At 50.9% G+C, this 27,417-nt stretch overlaps 1 protein-coding gene across 2 annotated transcripts in view; it reads right to left on the bottom strand.

Annotated features, from left to right (window-relative positions):
* The window catches only part of CAMK2A (calcium/calmodulin dependent protein kinase II alpha), a 69,282-nt gene that overhangs the window by 24,294 nt on the left and 17,571 nt on the right, over window positions 1–27,417 (bottom strand). For both annotated transcript variants that reach the window (XM_045026834.1, XM_045026835.1), the window contains exons 3-6: window positions 14,006–14,065; window positions 5,843–5,897; window positions 4,158–4,223; window positions 894–966 (exon numbers count right to left, since the gene is read on the bottom strand). In XM_045026834.1, the coding sequence (XP_044882769.1) occupies window positions 894–966; window positions 4,158–4,223; window positions 5,843–5,897; window positions 14,006–14,065 (254 nt within the window). The remainder of the gene's footprint in view (window positions 1–893; window positions 967–4,157; window positions 4,224–5,842; window positions 5,898–14,005; window positions 14,066–27,417) is intronic.

A 27,417-nucleotide genomic window follows, 5' to 3' on the forward strand; every position in this document is an offset into this window, starting at 1 on the left:
CCAGACAAACTGGGGGCGAACAAACTGATGACAGCACCGATTGATTCCCAGGTATTACCAGAGTTATTGGTGTCTTTGTAGTGAGAGACGACACTGGCTCCGTCTTGGAGGTCACACTCGTCCTGCATTTGGGCCTGACTTAGGGAGGCATTCTGAGAGGAAGAGGTGGGATGAGCTTCCCTTTATAGGAGAGGCTGATGGGCTGATCTGAGAAGAGCTGTCTCCAGTGAGAGAACATTACAGACCAGCTTGTATTGGCCTGCAGGAAGGGAGGGTTTCTGCTGCCGGAGCTCAATGTTACTGAGCTGAATTCCCTCTGTGGGACAGCTGGGGTTTTCAGGCTCCAAGACTAGACCGGGATAATCAAGCCCCAGAGAACTTCCTGTTCCAGATGATGTGAGAGCATGGGACGTTTCTCCCCGCCCCTCCACTGGAGGACAGATTTGAGGAGGCCCAGGTGGGGACATGAAGCCTGACAGTCACTTACCAATCTTCCAGCCACAGGGGACTGAATAGGTCTCCACTGAGCCCCCACCAATGGCCACCATGAAGCACTCCCTCCAAACCTACCCATGTCTTCCTCTGGGGCTGACCTCGCTCCCTCCAGAACAGGAGAAAGGCATTTTTAAGCAGATCAGCTGCTTCCTTCTGGAAGCAAAAGCTGGCCTGACAAGGGACCTTGAGCTAGGATCTCCACATTGTTCCCTTCACCCTTGGCTTTTGGTAGCTCCCACAAGACACTCTTCTCACAGTGTTACAGGTGCACCAGACCTCCTCAGAGAAGGTTACAGGACAAGGCTTCTAGGCCCATCTCTCTCTTTATGATGTTGTTATAACCTGGAAGCACTGGCCGTTACACGTATACATGTAGGGACCTTCACCACAGCTCTTACCTTTAGGTCCCGGTGCACCACGCCCATCTGGTGGCAATGCAGAACAGCTTCCAGGATCTGCTGAATGCAGTGACTGGAGAGAGAAATCATAAAAGTCACATCTGTGCGCTGGCAGAGCAGCAGAGATAGGGCTTCCTTAGGAGTGTCCCTTCATTTTTATCTCTTTTCATCACTTCCCACACACCCCCATTCCTTGTCCCACTAGCAACCATACAGCACGGCTCAGAATCTCGCTCTACAGAGTCCCATGTAGGTGCTGCTTGGAGGAAGGTAGAACTATCAAAACCTGATTGCCAATAAAATCCCAGTTGGGGGTCACTGAATCATTCAGCCAGACTTAATGAACAATAGAAAAGGAGCACACAGGTTACCTTAGGAACTCTCATGGCTGTCAGAGGTAATGAGCTAAAACAACCCAAACAATTCCCATAGAAACAACGTGAACGGCTGCATGGAGAACTTGATAATGGGAGTTGGTGAAATCAGGACGCCAGCCTGAGTTTGCGCGATAACATCAAGCAGAGCGGAAGAACTCGAAAGACATAAAGCTTATGGTAACTCCAGCCCCATTTCCCTAATCCTGATTTATGCTTGTAGGTCTCATCAGGTCTGTTTGTTATATATAGCTCATTAAATCACGCACACTCTGTTCTATGCATGAGAAAGAAAGAAAAAGAAGTTCCAGGTGCCAAGAGGGGATTATAACTTTGATCACAAAGCATTTGTCTGCAAAACAAAAGGTGTTGATTTACATTTTTTGCAGGGTGCTAACAGGTGGATTGGTTATAAACGTATTCAGTGCACACAGAACACTCAATAAAAAGCTCATTTCAAACAAGGAAATAAAGATAACATTTTCATGCAGGAGCCTTGAATCGGAAGTTTACTGCGTGGCCATGTTTACCTGAAGCTCGGTATTATTCCCAGTGTTTGGGATGCGTTAGTCCATAAAGACACTGGTACAGGGAGGAAGGATTGTTTGGTGGTTAAGGGCACTGGAGACGTGGGTTCTATTCAAAGCTTTACCACTGACTTCCTGTGGGGCCTTGAGCAAGTCACCTCATCTTTCCTCATCATTTGTCTAACGTCGGTACCGGGCAAATTAGTTGAAACAATAGTAAAGAATAAAATTGTCAGACACAGAGAAAAACATAAACTCTTGAGCAATAGTCAACATGGTTTCTGTAAAGGGAAATCGTGTCTTACTAATCTATTAGAGTTCTTTGAAGAGGTCAACAAACATGTGGACAAGGGGGATCCGGTGGACATAGTGTACTTAGATTTCCAGAAAGCCTTTGACAAGGTCCCTCACCAAAGGCTCTTAGGTAAATTAAGCTGTCATGGGATAAAAGGAAAGGTCCTTTCATGGATTGAGAACTGGTTAAAGGACAGGGAACAAAGGGTAGGAATTAATGGTAAATTCTCAGAATGGAGAGGGGTAACTAGTGGTGTTCCCCAAGGGTCAGTCCTAGGACCAATCCTATTCAATTTATTCATAAATGGTCTGGAGAAAGGGGTAAACAGTGAGGTGGCAAAGTTTGCAGATGATACTAAACTACTCAAGATAGTTAAGACCAAAGCAGATTGTGAAGAACTTCAAAAAGATCTCACAAAACTAAGTGATTGGGCAACAAAATGGCAAATGAAATTTAATGTGGATAAATGTAAAGTAATGCACGTTGGAAAAAATAACCCCAACTATACATACAACATGATGGGGGCTAATTTAGCTACAACGAGTCAGGAAAAAGATCTTGGAGTTATCGTGGATAGTTCTCTGAAGATGTCCACGCAGTGTGCAGAGGCGGTCAAAAAAGCAAACAGGATGTTAGGAATCATTAAAAAGGGGATAGAGAATAAGACTGAGAATATATTATTGCCCTTATATAAATCCATGGTACGCCCACATCTCGAATACTGTGTACAGATGTGGTCTCCTCACCTCAAAAAAGATATTCTAGCACTAGAAAAGGTTCAGAAAAGAGCAACTAAAATGATTAGGGGTTTAGAGAGGGTCCCATATGAGGAAAGATTAAAGAGGCTAGGACTCTTCAGTTTGGAAAAGAGAAGACTAAGGGGGGATATGATAGAGGTATATAAAATCATGAGTGATGTTGAGAAAGTGGATAAGGAAAAGTTATTTACTTATTCCCATAATACAAGAACTAGGGGTCACCAAATGAAATTAATAGGCAGCAGGTTTAAAACAAATAAAAGGAAGTTCTTCTTCACGCAGCGCACAGTCAACTTGTGGAACTCCTTACCTGAGGAGGTTGTGAAGGCTAGGACTATAACAATATTTAAAAGGGGACTGGATAAATTCATGGTGGCTAAGTCCATAAATGGCTATTAGCCAGGATGGGTAAGAATGGTGTCCCTAGCCTCTGTTCGTCAGAGGATGGAGATGGATGGCAGGAGAGAGATCACTTGATCATTGCCTGTTAGGTTCACTCCCTCAGGGGCACCTGGCATTGGCCACTGTCGGTAGACAGATACTGGGCTAGATGGACCTTTGGTCTGACCCGGTACGGCCTTTCTTATGTTCTTATGTTCTTATGTTCATGCCTGAGTAAAACGAAGCTAACGCTTTCCTTCCTCCCAGGCCTGCGCTGAGTCTTAATTCATTAATATTTGCAAGTTCTCCAATACGCCAGTGATTAATGCCATAGATATGCCTTTAAATACATAAAAATAACTATTGCAACTGGTAAATGTCAAGAATGTAAGCATCTCTACCATATCTTCCTAGGACTCCACAAGGTACTGGCACCCATATCTCCTGGCTGGGATGCCAGGATGCTCCTGGCCTCTCCTATCCCACACATTGGTGACTGAGGAGCAGGGGAGTCCAGCTGCTACCAGGCAGGCAGACAGGTCGGACACTAACTGCATTATCAGTCTGGGGCAAGGGGAGTGCCTGTCTGTATTCACTAAAAGCAGCCAGGTTTGACTTTTGAAAATTGGCAGTGGGGTTATGCACAGAATCCTTGGCATGGAAAACACGTTGGCTAGAATAAGCCACTTGCAGTGTCACATCGCGTGGAGAAGCAAGAGCAGCAGATCTCAGAGCGGTGCTGTAAAATCAGTATACAATGTGGAGGAAACTGATGCGCTGATACTGTAAATAAAATAAATACATGAGTCGTTGGCTGAGGACAGACTTCAAGCTATTGGTGAAGGCTGGGCATCTCTGCCCTTCCCTTGCCTGGCTGGGTACAGCTGCCAAGCTTTGCAGGATCATATTTGGTATGTTTCCATCCTCACCTGGCATCTGCTTCACTGTAGTATTCTCTGGCCACAATGTCCTCGAACAGCTCCCCACCCGTGACACTGTGAATGAAACAGACAAAGCATAATGTCAGCTCGGGAAGCTCTACATGCAAGTGCTGCACAGATTTATACCAGCTGGCAATGTGACCCACGGAACGAATCAAAACACAACCAGACAAGCAGCTCAGCCGAGACTGAGCAAGTACAACAGGGACGAGTATGTCTGGGGGTGAAGGGGTGTGTGGAACTGATAGGTGACAGGGCTTAGGCACCTCAATTTTTTTTCCAGGCAACAAGAGAACTGAATTCCCATTTTAACCCACTCTCCAAGGGTGGAGCCGAGGTTCAGGAACCGGTGTGCTGATATGTTTCAGCTTGGAGGGACTGGGGAGAGAAAGATGGAGGAATGGCTGCTGCTAATTCATTTCTCCCAGCTGATCAGCGCTTCTTTCCCACCTACTGGGGGAGCAGCTTCCAAGAAATGGATCTTGTGGCTAGAGGAGAGCATGCTGGGAAATTTAATCAGTTACTTGCCACCAGAAGTACTAGACTCATCTAACCCACATGCATCTGCTGTGCTTCTGTACATAGCAGGATGTCCTGAAGTTCCAGCAATTTCAGCATAACACCACTTTAACCTGGCAGCACATTCCATCCTTGACGGGCTAAAGGGTTCCCAAAGACAGGGATCTCTTTGCCTGATGTTACTTCCTTTCAAACCATCTGCAGGGGTGGGAGAGAGGTTCATTTCCCATTTCAACGCAGTTCTCAGCCAGGCGACTGGAACGGTCAGTGTCAGTGAGAGTCCGGCAGTCTGACGGTGCTGGACAGAGCTCACCAGGTCCTTTCTCAGAGGAGGCCACCGAGCGGCCATCACATGGGCTCTGTCGGATCTAGTGATCTGGAGCAGGACAGGGCTGGCCCCTGAGCCATCCTGTCGCCCACCCCAGAAGGATCAGAGAGTGAAGGGGGTCTTTGGGAAAAGGTCAGATCAGATGATCACAATGGTCCCACCTGGCCCAAAAATCTGCACACACACACACACGCTTCCGGACAGACCCGGATCTTTATGCCCTTCCAACTCTCATTAAATTATGCTCTTCACTTTCCGTGTGCTCTGGAAATGACCTGCCCCCTGCTTCCAGCAAACCCATCAGAGTTCCAGTGTTGCAATCCTTCCCTGGGCAGCAAGGGAGAGGAACAGCCAAGAGCAACCAGGCAGGGGAGAGGAGGGCAAGGGGTGGGGGAGATGTACCATGCAAAGTAGAGCATCTTAGAGATTACTCGGATGCAGAGCTCCTCTGTCTCCAAGGGGAAGGAACAGAAGCTGCTGCACAAGCCAGGATCACTGACACAAGCAGGGAGCAGCGGTAGCATCGGGACCTCTAGAGAGGCTGCATTAAATATGCTAACTGCTGCTCTGAGAAGCCTGGAGGGCTGATCTGCATAGGACACAAAGCTAATTCGACTAATGCTGGAAGCAGGCACAAAATGGCCTCTCCAGCCTGCCCTGTTACTCTGTGCCTTCCCCTCTGGATCACTGCCCCTCCATGGCAGTGGCTTCAGGCCCCACAGAGAAGTCCCTCCCAGGCAGGAGGCAGGAGTGCAATGGCTTTGCGTGGTGGTGGAAGAACACGGCCCTTGTGGAAAAGGATGAAACAACAATCCCCATTACTTACAGGTCAAATATCAGGTAGTGGTGGCCCTCCTCGGAGATGCTGTCATGCAGCCTCACTGCAGCGGAGATAAAAGGGCGACAGTTACCAACCACAACGTCCTTTGTCCTCACAGCCCCGCGCCGCGGCCTCTCTCGTTCGCATGCCCACCCGTTTCCCTTTAGCAGCAGAGGAACAGCAGGGGAGCCCCGTAACCCAGAGAGTTTTCCTCCGACAGCCTTCCCATACCTCGTGCTGCTCACTATTGCACCAGCTAAGCGGTGCTCTCACGGCCTTCCCAGTGTCCCTCCCACAACAGTGATTCTCCCAGCCCTGGAGGTGCAAGGTTCAAGGTCATTTCCAAAGCGAGGAGCTGTCTGTGGTTTGCACATAGTGCTCGGGCTAGGCTAAGGCCCTGGGCAGCTGCTTGGTTATCTCGGGCATCGAGCAGTATTTCAGCCGCACACGCACTCACACACACTTCTCTAATCCCCAGGATTAGGGTGGTTTAATCAAGAGGGATGCTGGGCTGCAAAGGGAGCCCTGCCAAGGCAGTGTTCTTGCAGGCAGTGTTTCTCTGCTGCTGGGAATACAATGTTGTTCCTCTGTGACTTCCCTTTCTCCTGGGGGATCCAGGTGGATCACAGGGTGGGGTTGTCTGGAAGCAGCCATGGGAACCCTTTCTTGTTAAACATCCCCCCTCTCCTCACCAGTACTGTTGTTTGACCAAAGAACTAGAATGGAAAGAGCAGCATCCTATTGTAATGTCCAAAGAACATCCTCTCCCGTCTGCTTCCAGGAGCTTAGGCTCTGGGCTAATGGCAGTTCCCGAGGAATCCATCCCAAGTGCTACACATGACTCAGGGTGTGTCAGAACACAATGCTTTTGTAGCAGTGCTTAATTTGTGCCAGGGCTGGTCAGGGCTGAGCCCCGGCACCTCTGGGCTTGCTGCATCAGTTATGAATGTAAAAAAAAATTGCTTGAGCCCCGGCAGCTCTTGCATTACAAACTAAGCTCTGTTTTGTAGTATTGTTCTGTGCAGAACTCAGTCAAGAAACGTCTCACCTCTTCCCTTACTTCAGAGTCTTGAGGCTAAATTCTCCTCTCAGTTACAAAGTTTGGCATTCCAATACTACAGTGATGGAGATGGCACAGAAATAAGGTGATTAGATAGATAGATAGAAGCAACCCCAATATAGTTGCACCAGTGAAAATATGAGCAGAATTTGGCCCTCGTTGTTTTGATTCACGGTCCCCTATGTCCCAGGACCCTACATCTTATTCTAGTGACATTTAGACGATACACACAATACATTTAACCCTTTCTGCGTGTGTGTGTGTCTGTCACTTGGTCTCAGTATGATCAAGTAAGTCTCAATATTTTTGAAAATGATCTTTAGAAACGAGGGAGAAAAGGAAAAATTTTATACAAAAATGTGGGTTTTTTTAAAGTCCTATTTCTTGTTAAAATTGAGTGGAGTTTTAGCTACTCACACTTTGATCACAGCTAATTTGGCCTCGGCCCATATGGAAATTTTCTTCATACTTTATATTTACTGTCCTCGGGCTAATGGGATAGTGGGAGATATTATGCCCTAAGGCTATATCCAGCTCTGATTTTGAATGCAGATTCTTTGCATTCCTACTGTTATTTCCCAGATTCAGTAAAATGCTCAGTTGTTCATATCACCCCAACGTGAAGAAGCGCTCAGCAGGCAGATCCAACGGCTGATGGTGATTGCAGCTTGTGACCCAGGACCCCGCTGGGAATGGGGAGTGTGCATTGGAGGGCATAGAATTTGGAGCAAAAGGGGAATTTAAACACCATTTTGTAATGGAAACAATACAAAGAAAGGCTAGGAAGGAATTGCTAGAGTTAAGAAAGCACATGCTCCCATGACCAGTGCTCAGCCAACTCAGCTCCCCCAATGACCTTGTGCCCCGGTGCAGAGGTACACAGTCTTCAAACCCACCAAGACCGTGCTCCCCAATGGACACTCTCCCATTTGGGCAGTCAGGTGACATCTCCAATGAACAGGCACATCACGTATGCTATTTTCACTAGTACTCACACCATCCTGTGCCCCAGGGCATGTGGAGAGCCACTTCCAAGCCCTCCAGTGGAGAACAGTCAGAGGTTTTTTTGGACAGCGACTGGGTTCGCTTTGGCTGCAGTCATGTATCTATTAGTCTAGCTCATTAGATCCCCTTTGCACAGAGGTGCAATTCAGAAGCGACTTGTTCTCTTTGTAGTTTTCTGACTGTGTTCTCTCTGTCGCCTGCTTTGACATCCTTTCGCCTTCAGTCTCCTCTCAAGGGCAGGACTGGAGTCACCACTATCATCGCTGCCCAGGAAGACAATGACCCATCAACGCCGATGTCTCGCTGAGAGGCAGAGTCCTCCGGCAGGTTTATTGTTGCATTTTCATTAATAATGATGAAGCGAAAGGAAAAGGGTTGTCATGCCTGAGTGGGTCTTGGCTCTCGGTCCCTTTTGTGGAGCTGATTTGAGCCGTGGCTGTTATTCTAATGTCTTGGTATTTCCCCCCTTTCACATTGCTGGTTTATATATTCATCCTCTGATGCTCAGAGACCTGCATTCATCCAGTTATTCTCACGCTCAGTTACGACTTTTCTGTCTTCCTGTGATGGCTGCGTGGGTCCAGAGAGAAACATCAAGTACATCAAAGGTTGTTACAAAGAGGAGGGAGAAAAAATTATTCTTCGTAACCTCTGAGGATAGGACAAGAAGCAACGGGCTTAAATTGCAGCAAGGGCGGTTTAGAATTCCCTAACTGTCAGGGTGGTTAAGCACTGGAATAAATTGCCTCGGGAGATTGTGGAATCTCCATCATTGGGGATTGTTAAGAGTAGGTTGGACAAACACCTGTCAGGGATGGTCTAGATCATACCTAGTCCTGCCATGAGTGCAGGGGACTGGACTAAAACGACCTCTCGAGGTCTCTGCCAGTCCTATGAGTCTATGATTCCCTCCTGTTCCATGAAGAAGGTGTCTGATTCCTGTGAGTATCCTCGACACATGTCTTGGGGAAACAGTCAGTGACAGGAGCCATGCCAAGGAATCCGTACAGCCGGAGGGCTGGAGTGGAAGGCAACAGAGGCCTGGAGTTTCATACCGAGCCTCAGAGCTGAACGAATTCAAAACCTCAAAGCTAAATTCAATGGACACTGCCCTGGTTCACTCAGCGTGGGGTCACTGCCGTGTGAAACCCCCAGGTTCCTGCAGGATTCCATCCCAAACCAGGAATTCACCCAGCGTTACTCAAACCTAGGCCCAGGCCACTCCAAACCGCTCCAGATCTGTGGGCTTGGTTACGGAAGTACTGCACAAAGCTTTGCCCTCAGGGATGTTCAGCAGCCATGCTGGGGATCATGAAGGCTTAAAGCTTCCCATACCCACCTACATACCACTGCCTCCTCCAAGCCGCCGTCCTAGGCTCGGCCACCCCTAGCCACATTGCGTGCAATGGTTCCACTTGCTATAGCTTGCCACCTGGGAATGCTTTGTGCGCCTGGATATTGCACATCACCAGTAACTGCAGAGTGCGCCGTGTCCATGGGGGATGATGTCAGTGAGACGTTGCCACAGAGAATGAATGAGAACCCCGCTAACGGGCCCACATCGCATCAAGATGGAAGGATTTTCTGTCTCTCTCTCTTCCCGGAGGTTCCAAAAGAATTGCACATTATGGGTGTGGCCCCTGAGGACTAACAACTGTTAGAATTATTCAGGGGTATGGGAGGATCTGACATTCTATTTAAGAAGGAGTTCCAACGTCTACCAGAATTAGAGCTGGGTCGGATAAAACCCCTCAAATCTGGACTCCCCTGAGCAGTGAGGAAGCTGAGATCTGGGTCCACGTCAAACAGCTGGTTCCCATCTTTAGAATGGGCCAAAGCAACATGCTAAACCTAAACAGCTTCAAACGTTGGACCTCTGGATCCATCTCTAATTAAAATGGGAGGGGACGGTCCAACCCAGTGAAAACACCCCAGTCCCCCCTGTGATGCATCCCTCGTGAAGAGGTAGTAGTGTCCTGCAGCCCATGGCTCTGGCTTCTGCCGGGAACCTTGGCTCCACTGCAGACTGGCTTTCCTTGCATTCCTCATGGCACTGATTCTTCTTTCTCCTCTTTAATTCCAGTCTGCAGCATTCTAGTTCATTCCAGATCATCAGTGGGTAATTAGCCTGTTTGTGCTGCAGTCAGGGGAAGTGGTGCTCCCAAGTTTCCAGGCAGCAGTGAACAGTGGGGGTGCAAGGGGCGGGGAGAGAAGTGCCTTGTGGGTATAAATAGCAACCAGATTGGTTTCATTAGCATCTTGCTCTGTTAACCCTTTCCAGCCCAGCACCGAGGCCAGCGGTACGCGTCAGGAGTGCACGCCAAGGATGGGTGGTGAATAAAAAGGAGGCAAGGCTGGTGAAGACCAATCTGCAGCATACGCTGCCCTCAAAATGCAGGGGGCCCGGAAGACCTGTGAAGCCAATGCTAAAGCTCCCATTCACTGGCCCAGAGAGCATATGGCACAGCAGCTCTAAGCCGCTCTAGCTTATGCCGTTGAGAGGCTGATTCAACTGATTGGCCCATCCTGTTACTGACTGTCTGTGCTATGGGGTGCTGGGGAGAGGGGGAGGAGAAGGCTGCATCAGACCAGCCCTCCTTGCACCCTTCCCCGGTTCGCTTGCTTGCAATCCTTGTCACTTTGCGGCAGTCACCTGCTGCCGTGATGGACACTCGTGTTTCCCATCCAAGGAAGCTTCCCAGAGTTCCTTTGCTGTCCACCAGGGGGTGCTAGGGTGCACCATGTGCTCTGACTTGGACTGTTTCTTACTCCTGTGGCTGGGCTGATCCCTGCAGGTGGAGCCTGTTACAGGAAGGTTTCCGTGGCCTGACATCAGCAAAGGACATGCCCGTGGGTGCTCCCCATCCCTCGCTGAGCAGCGGGCAGCCCCCAGGTGTGGGGGTGGGCTGCTTGGGATGCCTGGTTTCAGGGCAGCTTTTGACAGAACTTTCCCCCTGCTAACGGGGAGTGGATCTGAACTAGAGAAGAGGAAGAGGAGGACGAGATGAAGATAATGACTGGCCAGAGATTAAGACTCACGGGCCTGCCATAACTAATGCTCCCTGCCGGGCAGTGGCTTGTGGAGATAAGAGAATCTGCATCTGTTAGCAGGAGAAATGCTGTGTTTCCCGTATGAACTTATACATGCCTGGCAGTGACAGGCTCATTCCCTGGCCATGGGGTCATTTTAGTTTTCAGTAGGTAGGTGCTCAGTGCAGAATGCTGGCTAGCTGTGCCCAGGACAGAGCAGCAAGGGGAGGAGACGTCCCTTCCTCTGTGCCCTGTCCTTTGCAAAAGAGGCAGGAAAATGCTTTCTTCATCCTTGGTTTGCCAACGTCGTCCAGGATTGTCCTGGAGTCTCCAGGAATTAAAGATGAATTTTTAATTCAAGATCATGTCATGTGATGAAATCTTCAGGAATTCAGCCACCAAAGTTGGCAACCCTACTTTGTCCCTCCCCCAGGTTCATTGCGTGAATGATGCTTTGCACGCCTCAGGCGCCTGCCACTGTGGGACCTCAAAGTACTCTAATGAATCCAGCCTCCCAGCATCCCTGGGAGGGAGGCAGATACTGTCATCCCCATTTTACAGGTCAGGAGTGAGGCGGCCTGGAGAAGCGCAGGTCACTTGCTGTGACTAGAGCTGGGAAGTGAATCCTGTTCTAACTCCTTCACGCAGGAGCCCTGATCTGTTCCATTATGTGCCGAGTCCAGCTATGTAATAACGGTGATGGCTCTGTTTTCTCTGTCCTGCACCTTGCACCTTTCCTGGGAAGGGAGAGAGCAGCCTCTGTGTCCTGCCAGCTGGATGCGGGGAGCAGACACTTCACCATGCTCTTGCCGGCAGACTTTACTTTTGTCCTTTCTTGTGTGGTTTCCCGTAATCCCCAAACAAAAGCCATTCAGACTGAAAGGAGATGCTCCTCTCTTTGAGCAGGGAAAAGCACAACCCCCTCCACCTCTGGGGGCTGCGCTCTCTCTCTCTCTCTCACTTCCAGCCCCAGAAAGCCTGGGAGAGATTCGGATGCTGTGTCGCTTGGGAGATGCCAGGGTGGCAAAGATTAGTTAGTAAGGAGGGAAATCCCGGGGAAATCGGCAGCATTACTGTGATGGCCATCGCCTTTCCCTCCTCCCTCTCTCTTTCTGCTCTGCCCCCCAGATCCTCGCACTGCACGGCTGACACCCCTTCTCATCCTCCCCCGCCCCCCCCCACCCCCCCAGTTTGTTTTCCCTTTGCCCAGGAGCGTTGTTCCAGCTGGAGCGAGGGGAGCAAATCCCTCTGTTGTCACAGCAACAGCTTGGTCCAGCGCGGTCTGTGACTCGAGCTGATGCAGAGACGACCTGACGCTGCTGCGCAGGCATTTGCCTGAGACAGATTGAAGCTGACAGGCTCTTTATGAGCTGAAACATTTATGAAGCAGGGACCGTGTGTGTGTGCATGTGCGAAGCGGGCGGGGCGAGGTGGGAAGAAGCAGGGAGTACAGTTCCAGGCAGAGCAGACAGCGCAGGGCGGATGGAGTCTGCTCAGCGTGGGCTCACCCACGGGACTGACTTTCTGCTGCCACTTACTGTCTCCCCCTCACCGTGGTGCGCCACAGAACAGCGGTGGGCACTGCATGACCACGGGATTTGCCAGACAGGTGCATTGGGAGGCACCTGGGAGAGGGCGGACAGGTGAGAGCACTAACCCAGACAGGCCACGGCTTGGAGCGCTCAGCATTCGTCGGCCAACGCTTCAGTGCGTGGCTTGTTCCAGCGGCCCGCACCTCCCGTCTCAGCATGGCGGGCTGCTCTGGGGGGGGGGGTACCGTTGCAGAGCGCCTGCTCTCGGGGTTGCAAGCCGTTTCCTTTTCAAGCCGGTGCAAAAACCCAGCGACGCGCCTGCCTGGGATCAGAGTCCCCGTGGGAGGGAAGGTTTTCCCTAGCTCCTGCCCTGAGAGCCACGGGCCTTGTTCACCACGTTCCCCGCTGGGTGGGGATCTTCCTCTGGGGAGGCGAGCTCTGGCACAGCCAGCATCAGCTCAGGCTCTGGGAGAATGGGGAGAGTGACTGATTGAATCAGCATCACTGGCAGGGCTTGGGGTTGGGTTTTTTTCTCTCTCTCTCTTCTCCTGGCCTATTTCTGTCTTTCCCAGAGGCTCAGGAGTTTTCCTGGAACAGCTTTTCTGAAGGAGGCTACCATCAGATGGACATTTGATGGGAAAGCCCCCCCCCTTCTCATGTCACCCGCCTCCGCAGCCCCCACCCCTTCGCTGTTCCCTGATGGGATCTGCTCTCCTTTTTGAGAGCCCTGAGCAAAGGAGCACCTGGGCAGTGGGAAGTGGTGGGGGGGGGGTTTAAAAATGGAAGCCCTGCCCACTTAATGGCATGCTCCTGCTTCTCCTTATGTGGCCAAGTGCTATGCACAGGGCCCGATCTAAAGTCAATGGGAAGCTGTCCGTTGATTTCAATGGACTTTGGATCACACCCTTAGACCTCATTGGAGGAAGTCGCCCCACTGAGCCAGTCACTGAACATTCATGTCCCACAGGGAGCGACTGCTGGCCTCTGGCGATTAAGGCCCTTGGTACCTTGTTCTCTTGTCACTTACAATGGTCTCATACTCCAGCTGCACCGACCTTGGGGGAGCCATTCCTGACTGGCACAGCACGAGTGGGAGGAGAACCAGGCCTCTGCACCTCAGGCAGGCCTTCCAACACCGATGGAGGCCTGAGCTTGTCCAGGGAGCCGCACCGCCTCCCTCAGTGGGAAGTAGAGGCAGGTGCAGGGTGTGACTGGAGGGAAGGGAATGCAGAGGGGTACCCTCTCCCCACACACACCTCCCCAACATTAGGGTGACCAGATGAGATGAAGAAAATATCAGGACACATTGGGGGTGGGGGACAGGGGGAGTCCACCGGTGGAGCAAAAAGCTGAGTGCTGCCAGCGGAGAAAAAAACAAAACACAAAACAAAAAACCAATGCTGCCGGCGGAGCGAAATATCGGGACAAATTGTGTCCCGACCAAAGATTGGTCAGGACACGGGACAACCACCCAAATATCGGGACGGTCCCGATTTTATCAGGAAGTCTGGTCACCCTACCCAGCATGGAGAAAGACCCTACCTATATTGGGATGCTTCAGAAGACGGCAGATCCGAGCCTCTCGCTCCAGCTTCTGGTGATCTGAAAGAAACAAGTCACAAGTCGGTGGGGGGAGAAGGCTATGCAGGCTCCCTTCATCAGGAGACATGGCTATGGCCAAACCTACTTCCGCTTCCTCTCAGGCTGCAGAAAATACAAAGGCTCCTGGCGGGACTTGATGCTGCCCATGCAGGGGACCCCAGCGGCATTCTAGGGGGCTGTGGGGGGGAACCTTTTACCCTTCAGGAACAGGATTGAGGATATTCTTCAACCCCAAGAGGATCTGACATATGTATATTTCAGCCAGGATATCCTTGAGGAGCACCCCCCCAGGCTAACCTCTCAAGACCCTGTATCACTTTTAAATGAGATACAGGGCCTGCCATGCCTCCTCATGGACAGCCTTCTGCCTCTGTCCCCACCAGCCTGTCTGTCCCAAGATCCTTGTCCCAGGCTCTTCCCATGGCTCTCATTCCCGTTTCCTTTCCTAGCTAGTCCCAGTCTCCCACACTGAGCTCCTCATCCACCCATCACAGCTCCCAGTCTCCCCCCGAGGTCCTCAGGTTCCTTGTCCTGCTCTCCTTCCCCAGCCAGCCCCAGTCTTCCCCATCCCAGGCTCCTCATCAGATCTAAGTTTTGTATCCACCCCATTCCCAGTTCCCCGAATCCTCACCAGGCTTCCAGTCCCAGTCCCAGCTTCTCATCTGATCTAAGTCCCACCCCACCCCCAAGACTGGTTCCGAGTCCCTCCACCCCCATTTCCCACCCTGGCTTCCGGTCCCAGTCTCCTTGCTGAGACCATCCCAGCCCCAACCTAGCTCCCAGACCCTGCCTCCCTCCCCATCCAGCTCTTGTCCCCCCTGCATTTGAGTCAGGCTGCCTCCTCCTTCCCCTCCTCACTGCCTGGATGCCAGCGTAGGTGACACTCTCTGCTCTCAGTTCTGGAGCCCAGCACCACAGCAGCCTGCAGCAGCCCGGAGGAGCAATTGCCAGGAAAGTCCTGCTTTCCTCCTGCAGCCCCAGGCTGGGGCATCCTCAGCCACTCTGTGGGGATGGCAGTTCGGTCAGCAGGTAGGAGCTGGGTGGGGATGGAGCGTGCTCAGTGCAGATAGACTCTTCAGAGAATTTAGCTGCCAAACTCTAACAAGTCTCTACTGAGCATGTGCAATCTGAGATTTTGCAACAGCTGATAACTTGTTCTGATTCGGCCAGTTTTCCCCTTGATACCAGCAAAAGGCACATTCTTGAAATCAGGGTGACCTCTCTGCCCGATCCCAAGCCCTCTCTCCACAGCATGGAGATGGTAGAGTTTTCACCTAAACCGCTGTAAGAACTTTTTAACATGGGCAATACAATGTATTTTCCCCTAAACTAGTTCTTGACTATGGCTGAACCACCTCCACTGAAGCCCCCCGGCCCCCAAAATCAGCCTAAGTCAGACACACACCATCAAAAAATTCAGCGCTAATGGTTAAAATTTGGCAAAGTTACAAAGCAACAGTAAATGGGGTCTTATAATGGGAAATAGACAACCTGCCTCTCTCTTTTTTCAGTCTCTCTTTTTTGTTTTGTTTTTTTTTGTTCTGCCCATTCTCTGCTTCTGTTGTCACTGGATTTGCTTCCTCTTCTCTCCTACTTCGTGTGTGTGTGTGTGTGTGTGTGTGTGTGTGTGTGTGTGTGTGTGTGTGTGTGTGTGTCTCTCTCTCTCTCTCTCAGGAAAAACACAAACCCCATAAGGTTAGTGTGGAATTCTGGAATGCAAGATGTACAGAATTAGACAGCCTGCATTCTCCCATCCCTAGCTGACAGAGTGTGTTTTGATGTGACTAGAAGATCGGGGACAGCAGTCTCACACTGCACCAGAGGTGCCATAACATGAACATCAGACTCTTAATAAGCTCCGGCAAACCATTTATTGCTGTGTGCTTGTGAGCACAGGACCAGCCCCTCCCTAGCTCTCCGACATCTCTTTCAGTCTCTCTCCAACATGTGCACGTTGACACAAACTGCAATCGAATTCTCCTCTAGTGTCCTTCGGCCCTGATCAGTGCTCTGCAGTAACATGGTTGAGGAGCATGACTCAAGCATTAACACAGACACACATGAACCACCTTGAGAACACCTCACCCCTTAACGTTACCCCTGGGTTCAGTGAGCATCTCATTCCACCCAGGCTGCTGCATACAGCTTCCCTTCCCTTCTCAAGACCACTTCAAATATACCTGGTTCAGGAATTCCTGGCCTCACAAACATCCCTGAACTTTGCAATTCTATGAAATCCAGTACAGGGAACCAGATCCAAATCATAGAATATCAGGGTTGGAAGGGACCTCAGGAGGTCATCTAGTCTAACCCCCTGCTCAAAGCAGGACCAATCCCCAGACAGATTTTTGCCCCAGATCCCTAAATGGACCCCTCGAGAATTGAGATCACAACCCTGGGTTTAGCAGGCCAATGCTCAAACCACTGAGCTATCCCTTCCCCCCGAGTTTCATTCTGGGATGTTCTGAAGTGATTTTGTGTTTGTTCCTTTGCATTTCACTGCCTTCTCAGTCCATGAAACGGACTTCCTGGGAAGAGACACGTTCCCACAGCAACAGTTTGTGAATGTATTTCATGGGATCAGGCACTAAGCAGCAGCAAGAAGAAACAGGATTATTATTAGAGCTGGGCAAACCTCAGCCGTGACTATTGCTATGGTCCATCCTGGTTCCCCCCTTGAGTTTAACTCTGAGTTTCAGTAAATCCTGCTAGTCAGACTCCCATGCAAGATCCTCACCAATTCCTCTCCGCCCCTGGTGTTTATACCCTTCCAATATTTGTAGACTATTATATGTCTCCCCGTTAGCCGTTGCTTCGCTAAACTATACAAGTTGAGTTCTCGGAGCCTTTGCTCAGAATTCATCCCCCTAGACCCTTTATCCTTAGACTCAAAGACTTCAAGGCCAGAAGGGTCCATCATGATCATCTAGTCTGCCCTCCTGCACGTTGCAGGCCACAGAACCTCACCCACCCACTCCTGTGATAAACCCCTAACCTCTGGCTGAGTTCCTGAACTCCTCAGATCTCTCCATTTCATCAACTTCTTTTCAATTATGTGGTGGCCAGACGGTAATACATAGTCACATCACTTAACGCGCTGCAGGCATGGGCTCATATACTCTGGTGATATGCATGATATAAAAATCTACAGAGAATAAGGCAGACCAGAGCATTCCAGATGCAGTCACCGCAGGCCTGTACAGAGACAATCCATACCACTCCCTGGGATCTTTTAGTATGCACAGCCCAGAGCCGCAGTAAACTTTTTCGTGGTCTCTTTCCGCACAGCCAATGAATTGCCCTGAGAAGCATTCCCACTGGCTTTTCATAGATTTGTAAGGCCAAAACAGGAACCATTACAATCATCCCTGTCTGATCTCCTGTACAACACAGGCCAGAGACGTTCCTGCTGTTGTTTGTGTCGGTCTGAGCCAGTTGCTCTTCCCTCTCCCGACCTGGGCTCTCCGTTATCAGGCATCACTCATTGGGAGTGCCGGCCACACCACGTCACAGTAGGAAGCACTTCCCCTGGCACATGTGGCAAGAGAGGGCTTGCGATTGGCTACATGGAGAACATTGCAGGAGCCAGGGACTTGGCAGGGATGCCACTTTGCTCAGATAACATGGTCACGGGCATGGTCTGAGAATCAGACAGGACACAATTGGCTCGGTCACGTGGCCTGCAGTGGACCCCAGTAATATTACCACTTCCCTTTATTTGTTTAAGGAAGAAAGGAGCAGAAAAGCCCCGCAGAATACAACAAGCCCTGGCACACCAGTGGGCTCCTCCAGGCCAAAGGCAACTCACCATACACAGCAGCTTTCCCTGCCGTGAGCTGCAGAGCTCCAGCCCTGCTGCACACGCCGGAGGAGCGCGGAGAAAGCTGAGTGCATGGGCAGAGCGGCCCTGGGGGCATTCCCCTAGCAGGATGGAGGCCCCAGGCTAACTCACAGGAGGGTGCAGTTCCACCCGTCCCAGCAGAGCAGCCTCCCAGCGGGTGAGTCAAAGGCTGCAAAGAGTGAGAGTCACCTCCAATCACAGGGCTGCACAGAGAGGGGCTGGGTTGCTCTCCCTCAGGCTGGCAGGTGATATGAGCTTCACTTCTCAAAGTCTGTGCTCTCGCCGCCTTGTAATGCCTGAATAGCAGGTGGCCCCCGCCTCCCGCCCAGCACTGAGGGCAGCAGCGCATGGGTCACACTCAATTCCGTCTCTTCCCCAGCACATCCTCACGCTACAACACAAATGCTTCCTCGGGTCCAGGCGGCCTCTCACTGTGCACACCGTACTAACAAGACCGATTTCACCCCTTGGATTCCCGCACGCTCACAGCGGGAGTTGAACATGCTGGGATAGCACGGGCACTTTCTCACTCAGTGCTTGATCTTGGGTTTGTACTTTGGGCTAGGGAAGTAGCAGGGAATGAGGCAGGAATAAAGGGAAAGGAACTGGGAAGGCAGTCTGTCCTGTTGGATAGAGCACAGGAGAGCTGGATTCTGTTCCTGTCTCTGCTGGGTGACCTTGCCCAAGTCACGTCACTGTTCTGTGCCTCAGTTTCCCTATCTGTAAAATGGGGATAATATGATGCTGACCTCCTTTGCAACGTGCTTTCAGATCTACTGATGAAAACCACCATAGCAGCTTATTGAGAAGAATTCTGCTGGGAGGCATGGAGTGCCCTTGAAAGGAGAAATGATTCATGCAAACAGCAGCTGATTTGGCTGGTCTTTTCTATGTTTCCCTTAGCTAGTGTCCTGAGGGAGGATAGCACAGGAGTGGGAGGCAGGACACCCGGGCTACCCTTCTGGCTCTGCCTCCAGTCTTCCTGTGTCATTTGACCTGTTGTGCCTCAGTTTCCCCATCTATGAAATGAAGATGCTAATACTTCCCTATGCCTCATAGGGCTAACTTCATTAATGCTTGGAGATCCTGAGAGAGGCAGCTGGGCAAAGCATTATTAGAAGTGAGACAAAACGGGAACCATTTCTCTGAGCTCTGAGGCCATTAATAAATGGGATATAGATCCAAATGAACCAGGTTTGGATTACTTGACCAATAAGATTTTGCAAAGCAACCCCCCTAGCCCTGCTCCTGCCCATCCCTGTCATTCTGAGATTCAGAATAAGTGTCTCTCCCCCCACCCACAGCTTTTCCTTCTGCCTAGTCCTGCATTTGTACCATCGCAATCTGTCACCACTGAAATGACTGCAAAGTCACAACTCGGGCGTTTGACAGCAGAGGCGGCCAGGAGGGGGTTAGCACTTACTAAAGCACAAAAGGTACCGAGAATAAATAGTGAGAAACAAGCGCAATGGATCCGAGATGGCGAGAGGAGATAAAGCAGCAGCCCTGGAGCCTGGCCGGTGCTGGAGAGAACAGTTACATCAGCAGTCTGGTTTCCCCTGGGCCACCCCAATCTTGGCACAGAAAGACCAACTGTGGCGGGGGTGGGGATGTTAAATCTTCCCTCTAAGATTGCAACCAAAGGCACCAAGCAATATTGTTATTTTGCCACCAGGAACAGGACTAAAACAACAACTGAGTCCACATATAGTAAAGCCACTAAAAGGTAACTTCCAGGTATTACTAACCTGGGCACCTTTGAGCCAATAGCCTAAAGGTTTGTTAGTCCAGTAGGAACCCTCCAATCCAACTAGTTGCCACTAATGGAATTATGTGGAAACCTTGAGATGCTTGAACTGTTTACCCCAGGCTGTTTGACTGACGCCGCAAAGGGGAAAGTAAGCACAGCTTTTCCTACCGACCCGGCAGTCGTGCGTGTGCAGGGACGGGCGCTCGCAGAAAAGTGCCCCGAGGGGATAACAGAAAATCTTTTTATACACACCACAAAATATGCAGCATCAAAATGAAAGGTGCATGGCTGAGAAATGGCCGTGTCTGTTAAAATGAGACTCCACTAGCCGTCAGGTGCCCGGGGGAGTGAATTTATGATTTGCCTTCCGAGCTTCTGCCTGCTGTCCTTACTCAGGCAAAGCTTCCAGTGAAGTCATTGGGTACGGAGAACTGATTCAAAGCAGAGCAAAGACTTCAGGATTTGGCTACTGGCTCCTCTGATATTTACCAAAGAGAGATGGACTAAAATATGGTGGTTTTAGAATAACCTTACTTGGGCCTGTAGAAGGATTTTAACCTATTATCTTCAGCATTAAAAGTAGAATCTCAATTACCTGAACAATAGGGTAGCTAAACGAGTAGCTCCATTAGCTGTCGGCTGTAATAGACTCTTATCCTCCAATGCGGATCGACCACTAGAGGGAAACAAAGATGCAACTTCTCCTTCTTTGCTATTCAAATCCACATGTGCTGGACAGTGAGGTCAGGAGACAGAGAGGGTGGATTCTATGGAGATCAGCCCTCAATCACAAGGCAGCCTAGCACTGGGACAGTACATCTGGGGTAATGGCAGGCACTGAATCCCAGACCATCCGACACTGGATAATATTTCAGGGGGGTGTCTATCAGGGAAATTAACTCTCAGTCCTTGAGTCCAGCACTGGGAAGTTGATTGCAGGGAAACAGAACAGATCTGGATTTGCAATTAACATAGTTCTAATCCCTGGCTGGAGAACAAGAAGGAAATGGTTTCCGCAAGTTCTTGCCAGCTACATTCCGGTAGCTCATGGGGCAGACAGGCTGTGGGAAGATTACTGATGTATGGGGTTTTAGCAAGGAGCCTGCATGAAAGGGAGCAGTGGTGATTCACTCCATCCAGTCCTTTGGGGAGAAGAAGGGATCTGCCCAGCCGCAGCAATGACGGTTCAGTTTGGATAAACACCCCAAGGGCTGGATGCTTGTCTGCGCCTTACGGGCCCTTGTGGAGCCACAAACGCAAGTTGGAAATCTCAGAAGGACAGATATTTTCTCCCTGCTGTTGAGAACAACCTCAATAAGGTGGGAGATTTTGACAGGCACGGTCCCTGTCCCAGCTGAAACCTAGGGCTGGGATTTTCAAATGGACCTAAGTGAGTTAGGAGCACAAATCCTATTGACTTTCATTGCGACTTGAGCAGGTGTTGTTAAAATCCTACCCTAGGAGGGTGAGGTGCATGAAAAGGAAATCTAGCGGGAGGCGAAAGGTAGTCAAACTTCTCCACGGCCCCTCAGTGGTGTGATCTGAATTTGGAGTTCTGTTCCACCATCTCTCCAGGTAACGAATAAGGAGCAGGTCTCGCTTTCCGCTGCTCCTCTCACGCTACATCTCAAAGCTTCTCCTCCCAGGGCTGGCAGCTTTCTGACTCTGGATACTCCCTGAGTCAAACCTAGCCCCATTCTCCGCACCTGGCGGGAGCGTCAGGATGAAAACACGAGTGGCCTTTGGATGAATGAAAAGGCAAGACGAACAAGCCACTTCCCCTCCTTGGGCCTCGCGTTCTGCAGGGATAACCCTGCTGACCTGCCTCCCAAGGGTGCCCAGAGGCTTGTTTTGTTAGTGGTTTAAAAGGGCTTTGAGATGCTCAGGGCAGAGGTGCTGCAGAAGGACAGAAAGTTCAGATCAAGTGGGGAGGACTGTGTTTAGCTCGGGAAGGCTAACCAGGCGGTCTGTAACACACACGCAATGCACAGCACCCACTCACCTTTCCAGGTACCTGCACAGAAACACCCCCCCACACACACACACCTAACCAACAGCAGAGAGACACACCCAGACACTTGCCTGTCTCGCCCAACCACCTGCATGCACTCACAGCCCTGCAGGTGCCCTTGCACATCCATGCACACACCTGCCTGCAGGTGTGCACTCACACAAAATCACTTGTCATGCACACCCCTGCAAGCCTGCATAAAGTCTCCTCTGCACACAGACACCTGTACACTGAGGAATGCATGTCTCCACACCCATCTGCATGCATCCCTGCAGACCCAGCCTACATGTACATAGATACCACACTCCTGGCCAGACTGCTGTGTGCACACACTGGTACCCACACCTGCGCAACAGACACACAGCCCAGTCCTTGCTTCCTTCCTCCCTCACGGGCCACAACCCTCCAGGAACGTAGCAGAGAATTGGCCGATTTCCTGTTCTGGCTTGTTCAGGTTCTTATAGTGCATCCAGCACCGTGGCATTCGACACCTGCCTGCGATGCATTAACCAACACAACTAGCTTGGCCTTGGGGGGGCACTTTGGGTTCAGAGACACACAGGGAGCCGAGAGGGCTCTGGAATTGAGCCGGGGGCGTGAGAAGGAAGCTCAGAAGAGATGAAAAGCAAAGGGAGTTTCAGCGCAGTTAAGCACAGCATGGGTGCCAGGCTCTTTCACATGAGCTGCACAGGCCAGGGAGGGGGAATACCTCCTCCTACTCCAAACAAAAGCTAGTGGCACTGAAACATGGCAGGGAGCAGGGAACCTTTGTCCTTAGAAGACGCGTTGCCAGTGATATCTGTGTATGGCTGGAGGAGATCTGGATTTAAATCAAAGTCACGGCTTTCAAAGGCCATTGGCTCTTGCGGGTTTCACCTGAATTGTGTGCCCAGAAAACCCCTTGGACATGGAGAGAGAGGCCAGATTTGTCATTAAACTTCTCCAGCCTCAAGAAGCAATGGCTGAAGACACACAACTCGCACTCAGTGTCTTAGAGGACACTGGGCCTCTGGTATTGCCCCCACCCTTCTGTACCTCAGCAGCAACGTGGGGGCTTTGAAGATGAGCATCTGTCAATTCTCATCCCCTTTTCCTTCCTCTCCCCCTGGATTCCAGGGTGATTCACATCCATCATATGATTCATCCTCACGGGAGGCAGACAGCCCCTTGCATTCAATCATGACCCTGGGGTTCTAACAGTTAGCAGCTATGCTGCTCCTCCACCCTATCCCAGCTATGCTTTGCGCCTGGTAGAGGACTTGGTGGAAGGATAAAAACTAGCTTCCTGACACTGGGGAAATAGTAGCACTCTCAAGACTCTGCCGGGTGGATGGCTGACAAGAGATGCTGATGGCTCGATCCAGGTCAGCAGGTAGGGTAAGGCTGTATTTAAGAGTGAAGATGCTGGGCTACTGCTGGAGGGGTAGACTCACAGAAGCCTGAGAAGAGACCAAAGAGGGAACCAATGAAGACACAAAAGACAAAAGAGGGCGGGGAGGGGAGAAGAGAAAGAAAGTAATTCAATCTGGTCTTTCAGGAAGCCCTGAAATCTGTGATGCTTCCTGCCCGGTGGCTTCTCTGCTGCCAACTTCGATCTGCATGGAGAAGCCAAGCATTCAGCCCTCCAGAAGAATCCGACCATCTGCTCCTGATGGACAGTGGCTTAAAAATTCCGTTGGGGGGTGGGGTAATTAATGCACTAGCTTTTCACCTCCTTTAAATGAGGCTTGTACGAGACAACAAGATGGGTGAGTTTCCCCTAGACCCTAATGGGTGGTTGTCCATTTCATAAACCCAACCAGCAGCTCCACATGGTTGGTGGCCTCAATTCAGGGAAAGCCACCTAGGACTGGAGCAGCAGTGGAAGTTCACAAGTCAGGAACAAGGGGCACTGGCAGAGCTGTGAGATGCTCCAGTCCTGGAATATCATGGTGCACTGCAGATTAAGGTACGCCGGTAGATTTGTATGAGTCCAGGTCTGGAGTAGCAGGGGTGCTGTAGGTCAAGACTGAGGAGCCTTGGTGGAGCTGGGTTCGTGTGTCTGGGACTGAAATATCAGGAGGTGCTGCAGATTGGGAAAGAGGTGCATTGGCAGAACTTTGTGGGAGATCAAGCCTGGAATAGCTGCGATGCTTCAGGTCGCGATTGTGGTATATTGGCAGAGCTGTGTGTGGGAAGCCTGCAAACTGCTGGTCTATTTTAAGATCTGAAAGGAGATGATTGGGGTTGGGTTTTTTTCAAAACCTTTGGAGAGATGAATAATGGTGCCAGGTAGAAACAACGGGAGGGTTTTGCCCATTTTCAGGGCTCTCATTCAGACTAATTCAAAACCACACAGATGGAGGGCTCTGCTGCAGGTGACAACGCCCTCCGAAATGCCACTCAAGAATTCAAAGGTGCTGTGCACTCCTTTCCCATCATCTCCCTTTGTCCAACACATGTGCATGCTGTGCTCAGAGCTGCTGCGAGGAATAGCTGCCTGAGCGCACACAGCAGCCAAAATGAAAACACAAACTCCCTTTTTTGGCAGCTCAGAGATGGGGAAACATCTGAGGAGAGGGAGAACACTGCTGCCAGCTGCAGAACTCGATTGCCTTGCACAGACTGAGGTGGCACCTGGCCAAACCAGAAAAACTCCCCCAACCCCTGGTTTCAGATTTGGTGAGGTTGTCTCAGTAAGAGAGAGGAAGCCTTACTAACCAGCCCAGGACCTAAGCGGTGCCTCCCCCGAGCCGGCCTCTCAGTGCTGTTCCAGACCAGTGCTCTCCAAGGTTTCCCATCTCCAGCTGTCCAGGTGGAAGTTAATGATCCCTTAGCACTTATGGGAAAGAGTAAGGGGTAATCTAGGTGTCCTGGCAAACACTCCCTCTCCCAGCCAAATGAGTCCTCGTGTCCAAGGCTGAGAGTGAGCTGTAGCTGAGTGCACAACGGCTGCGGTGTTTGCCTACACATGCACTGCACCTACACACTGCTTTAGAAAGTGGGTTAGCATTTTGAGTACAAATTACATTACATAAAACCAACTCTATTTTCTTTACAGTATGTGAATGCCATCCAGTTATAAAACACAATACCGTGTTCCCACTTGGATCAAGCTCTTGGCAATAAATCTTCCCTGACTATATGCCTTTTGTCCTCTGCCTCCCAGCTCCATCACCAACACGTTATAGACTTTTCCTTTAAAACACACAGCGAAGTACATGCAACAGAACATCAGACTAGGCCCCTGGTAGAGAAGTCTGTGAAAGGAACATCACCAGGGTAGCTCTCAGAGGCTATGGTAACAGATTAAACCTATCATTTTTAAGAACCCACACATGGAAATCATGCATCTACCCTAGTGGGAATGAAACTATAGCCAGCTCCTGCTCTGTTGTCCTGCATTATGTATAGAGAACCATAGGGATGCATGCCACTCTGCAGATACAATATAAACTAAGTCCCTGCCCCAAGAAGCTTACAGTTTTATTTATGCACTAACTCGACTAAAGAAATCATCAGCCCTTGAGAGGGCGTGTCGGGGAGAGGGGACTGGTAGGTGGCAACACAAGGGAAAGTGGGAATAAAAGCTCTCGAGAAAACTTTCTTGTCGTTTAAAAGCCTCGGGGGGAGGAGGAGGGGGTTGCAGCCATTTGAGTCGTCATGTCACTTTTAGTAACCCTACTACAGTAGGCATGTGAGAGGGGAGCTCCAGAGCGGAGGGTACTGGAGAAAGGTCAGGCCAAGAAGCAAGAGAGAGGAGTGCCGGAAGGAGAGTGAAGTCACTAGGCTGTTCCAGGTGGGTGGGGTGGAGGTGTGGAAGAAGGCGGTGAAGGCCGCGTGGGAGGAGATGATGGGAACCTGGTGGAGTTAGCGGGGGGAGGGCTCATGGCGGGGAGTAGTAGGAAATGGAAGAGGAGATGTAAGAGAGCTTTGAAGGTGAGCACACAGGAGTATGAATATGATGCAGGAATTGCAGCAAGACTGGAGGAGGGGGGAAAGCCAGGGCAATGCATTGGGAGAAGGGGACTTTTGCGATGGAGTCTTTGGTAGGTCAGCGGGGAATAACGTGAGGTTTGGAGGGCAACCAGAGGCTTAAAGCCAGACCAGCCTGGTGGTTGCAGTGGCCCCTCTGAAATAATTTGGAAATCTCAGTCTGGTCCCCCTCACAGAAACCATCACCCCCTTTGGGACTTGGTTGGCATAGTGACAACAGGGAGCAGAGAAGAGACGGAGCGGGGATGGAGAGCTAATCTCTCTCACTTCTAGGCGTGTCTGGTCCCAGAGGCTGTTCTGCCATCAGAGCAGCTGGATCATCAGAAAAATGGAAACCAATTAATCAAAGCTGAGCAGATTTTCCTTCATCCCATCTCCATGGACCATTCACAGCTGCTAACGTGACAGGAACATGGCTTCCATTGCCAGGTGTGAGATCCAGGCCACAGCACCCTTGCCAATGCCTGCATCCCCTGACTGTACAGTGCACCTTCCACTATGCAGTGTGGCCAGCTCTCCCATCCATCACTGCTTAGTCCAGGCTAGGACTTTGGGTGACCAGGGCCAAGATTTTCACAAGAGGCAAGTGATTTGAGCTGTCCCAGTGTTTGGCTACTCAACCTGAGATACCTGAAAGGGGCCTGCTTTTCATAACTGCTGAGTGCCTGGGCCCCCGTGAACAAGTCCTGTTCAGACATCTCAAGTTGAGCACCTAAAAATAGAGGCACCCGAAATTATTAGCCCCTTTAGAAAATCTCAGCCCCTCTGCGTAGTGACACTAGGCAGCGCAGACAGGCTTTAGGCAGCCTGGGAGAGAACCACAGGGGCTGTCTGCATCCAGCAGCTTCACTAACGAATCCCTTCCATTTGTTACTGCTGAACCTGGCCTCATGACTCCCACGAAGGACGCTCCACCCTCCAAAGCAGCGGGGCTTTGGAGTAGGCACTCGCTCTTCTGTGAGCAGCTCGCCAGCCATGGAAGAGGACTGAGAGGTACTTTCAAAAGAGTGAGGATGGCCACGGAGCATTACAGTGCCCTGCCTAAAACATTTGGGGATGTCTACACTGCAGTGACAGGGTGTGACTGCGGCTCCAGTACGTCTGCTCAAGCTGGCAGATACACTTTCCAGCCCCAGCGCCGACATGCCCCCAGCCACAGTCACCACGCGGCTACATACAAGATGTCAGTCACTCATGCTTTCAGTCCCACACCTTTAAAAGTGACAGTGGGCCACTAAATGCCATGGGAGAGCTGGCCCCATGGCGTGGCCCCATTCAGCTTGGGGCAGGCGAAAGCCAAAGAGGAAGACGGATGAAAACCTTTGAATACAGCAGGTCAGTGGCAGGGCAAAACATTCCAGTGCAGCGAAGCTGCCAGGCTCACCCAGGTGGAAGGTCTGCTCCCAGTCTGCTTTCAGGGCCAGAGAGCCATGCAGAGCAGCAGGAGATTGTCAGGGACTCACAAGTTGTTATGGCTGCGAAGAAAAATGGCTCCTACATCGTTCTTGACAGTTTTGGGGCGCGGAGACCCTGACGATCCCTTGCGCAGCCAGTTCCGCCAAGAACAGCAACAATCAATTATGCAACTTTTTGCAGGCAATGTGCATCCGTGTGTGTAGCTGGCGGCAAGAGGGGGGAGGAAAGACGGCGGGGACTGCATGGAACAGCAGCTGGGACCAAACGCAATGAGCCACGTTCTTCTGTGGAAGAGGTTTTCCTCTCTGCAAAGCACAGCCATTGCCTGTGGCAGGCTACAGGGGCTAAGCAGCAAGGCG

Source organism: Mauremys mutica, chromosome 8, assembly GCF_020497125.1.
Source record: "Mauremys mutica isolate MM-2020 ecotype Southern chromosome 8, ASM2049712v1, whole genome shotgun sequence".
Classification (NCBI taxonomy): domain Eukaryota; kingdom Metazoa; phylum Chordata; order Testudines; family Geoemydidae; genus Mauremys; species Mauremys mutica.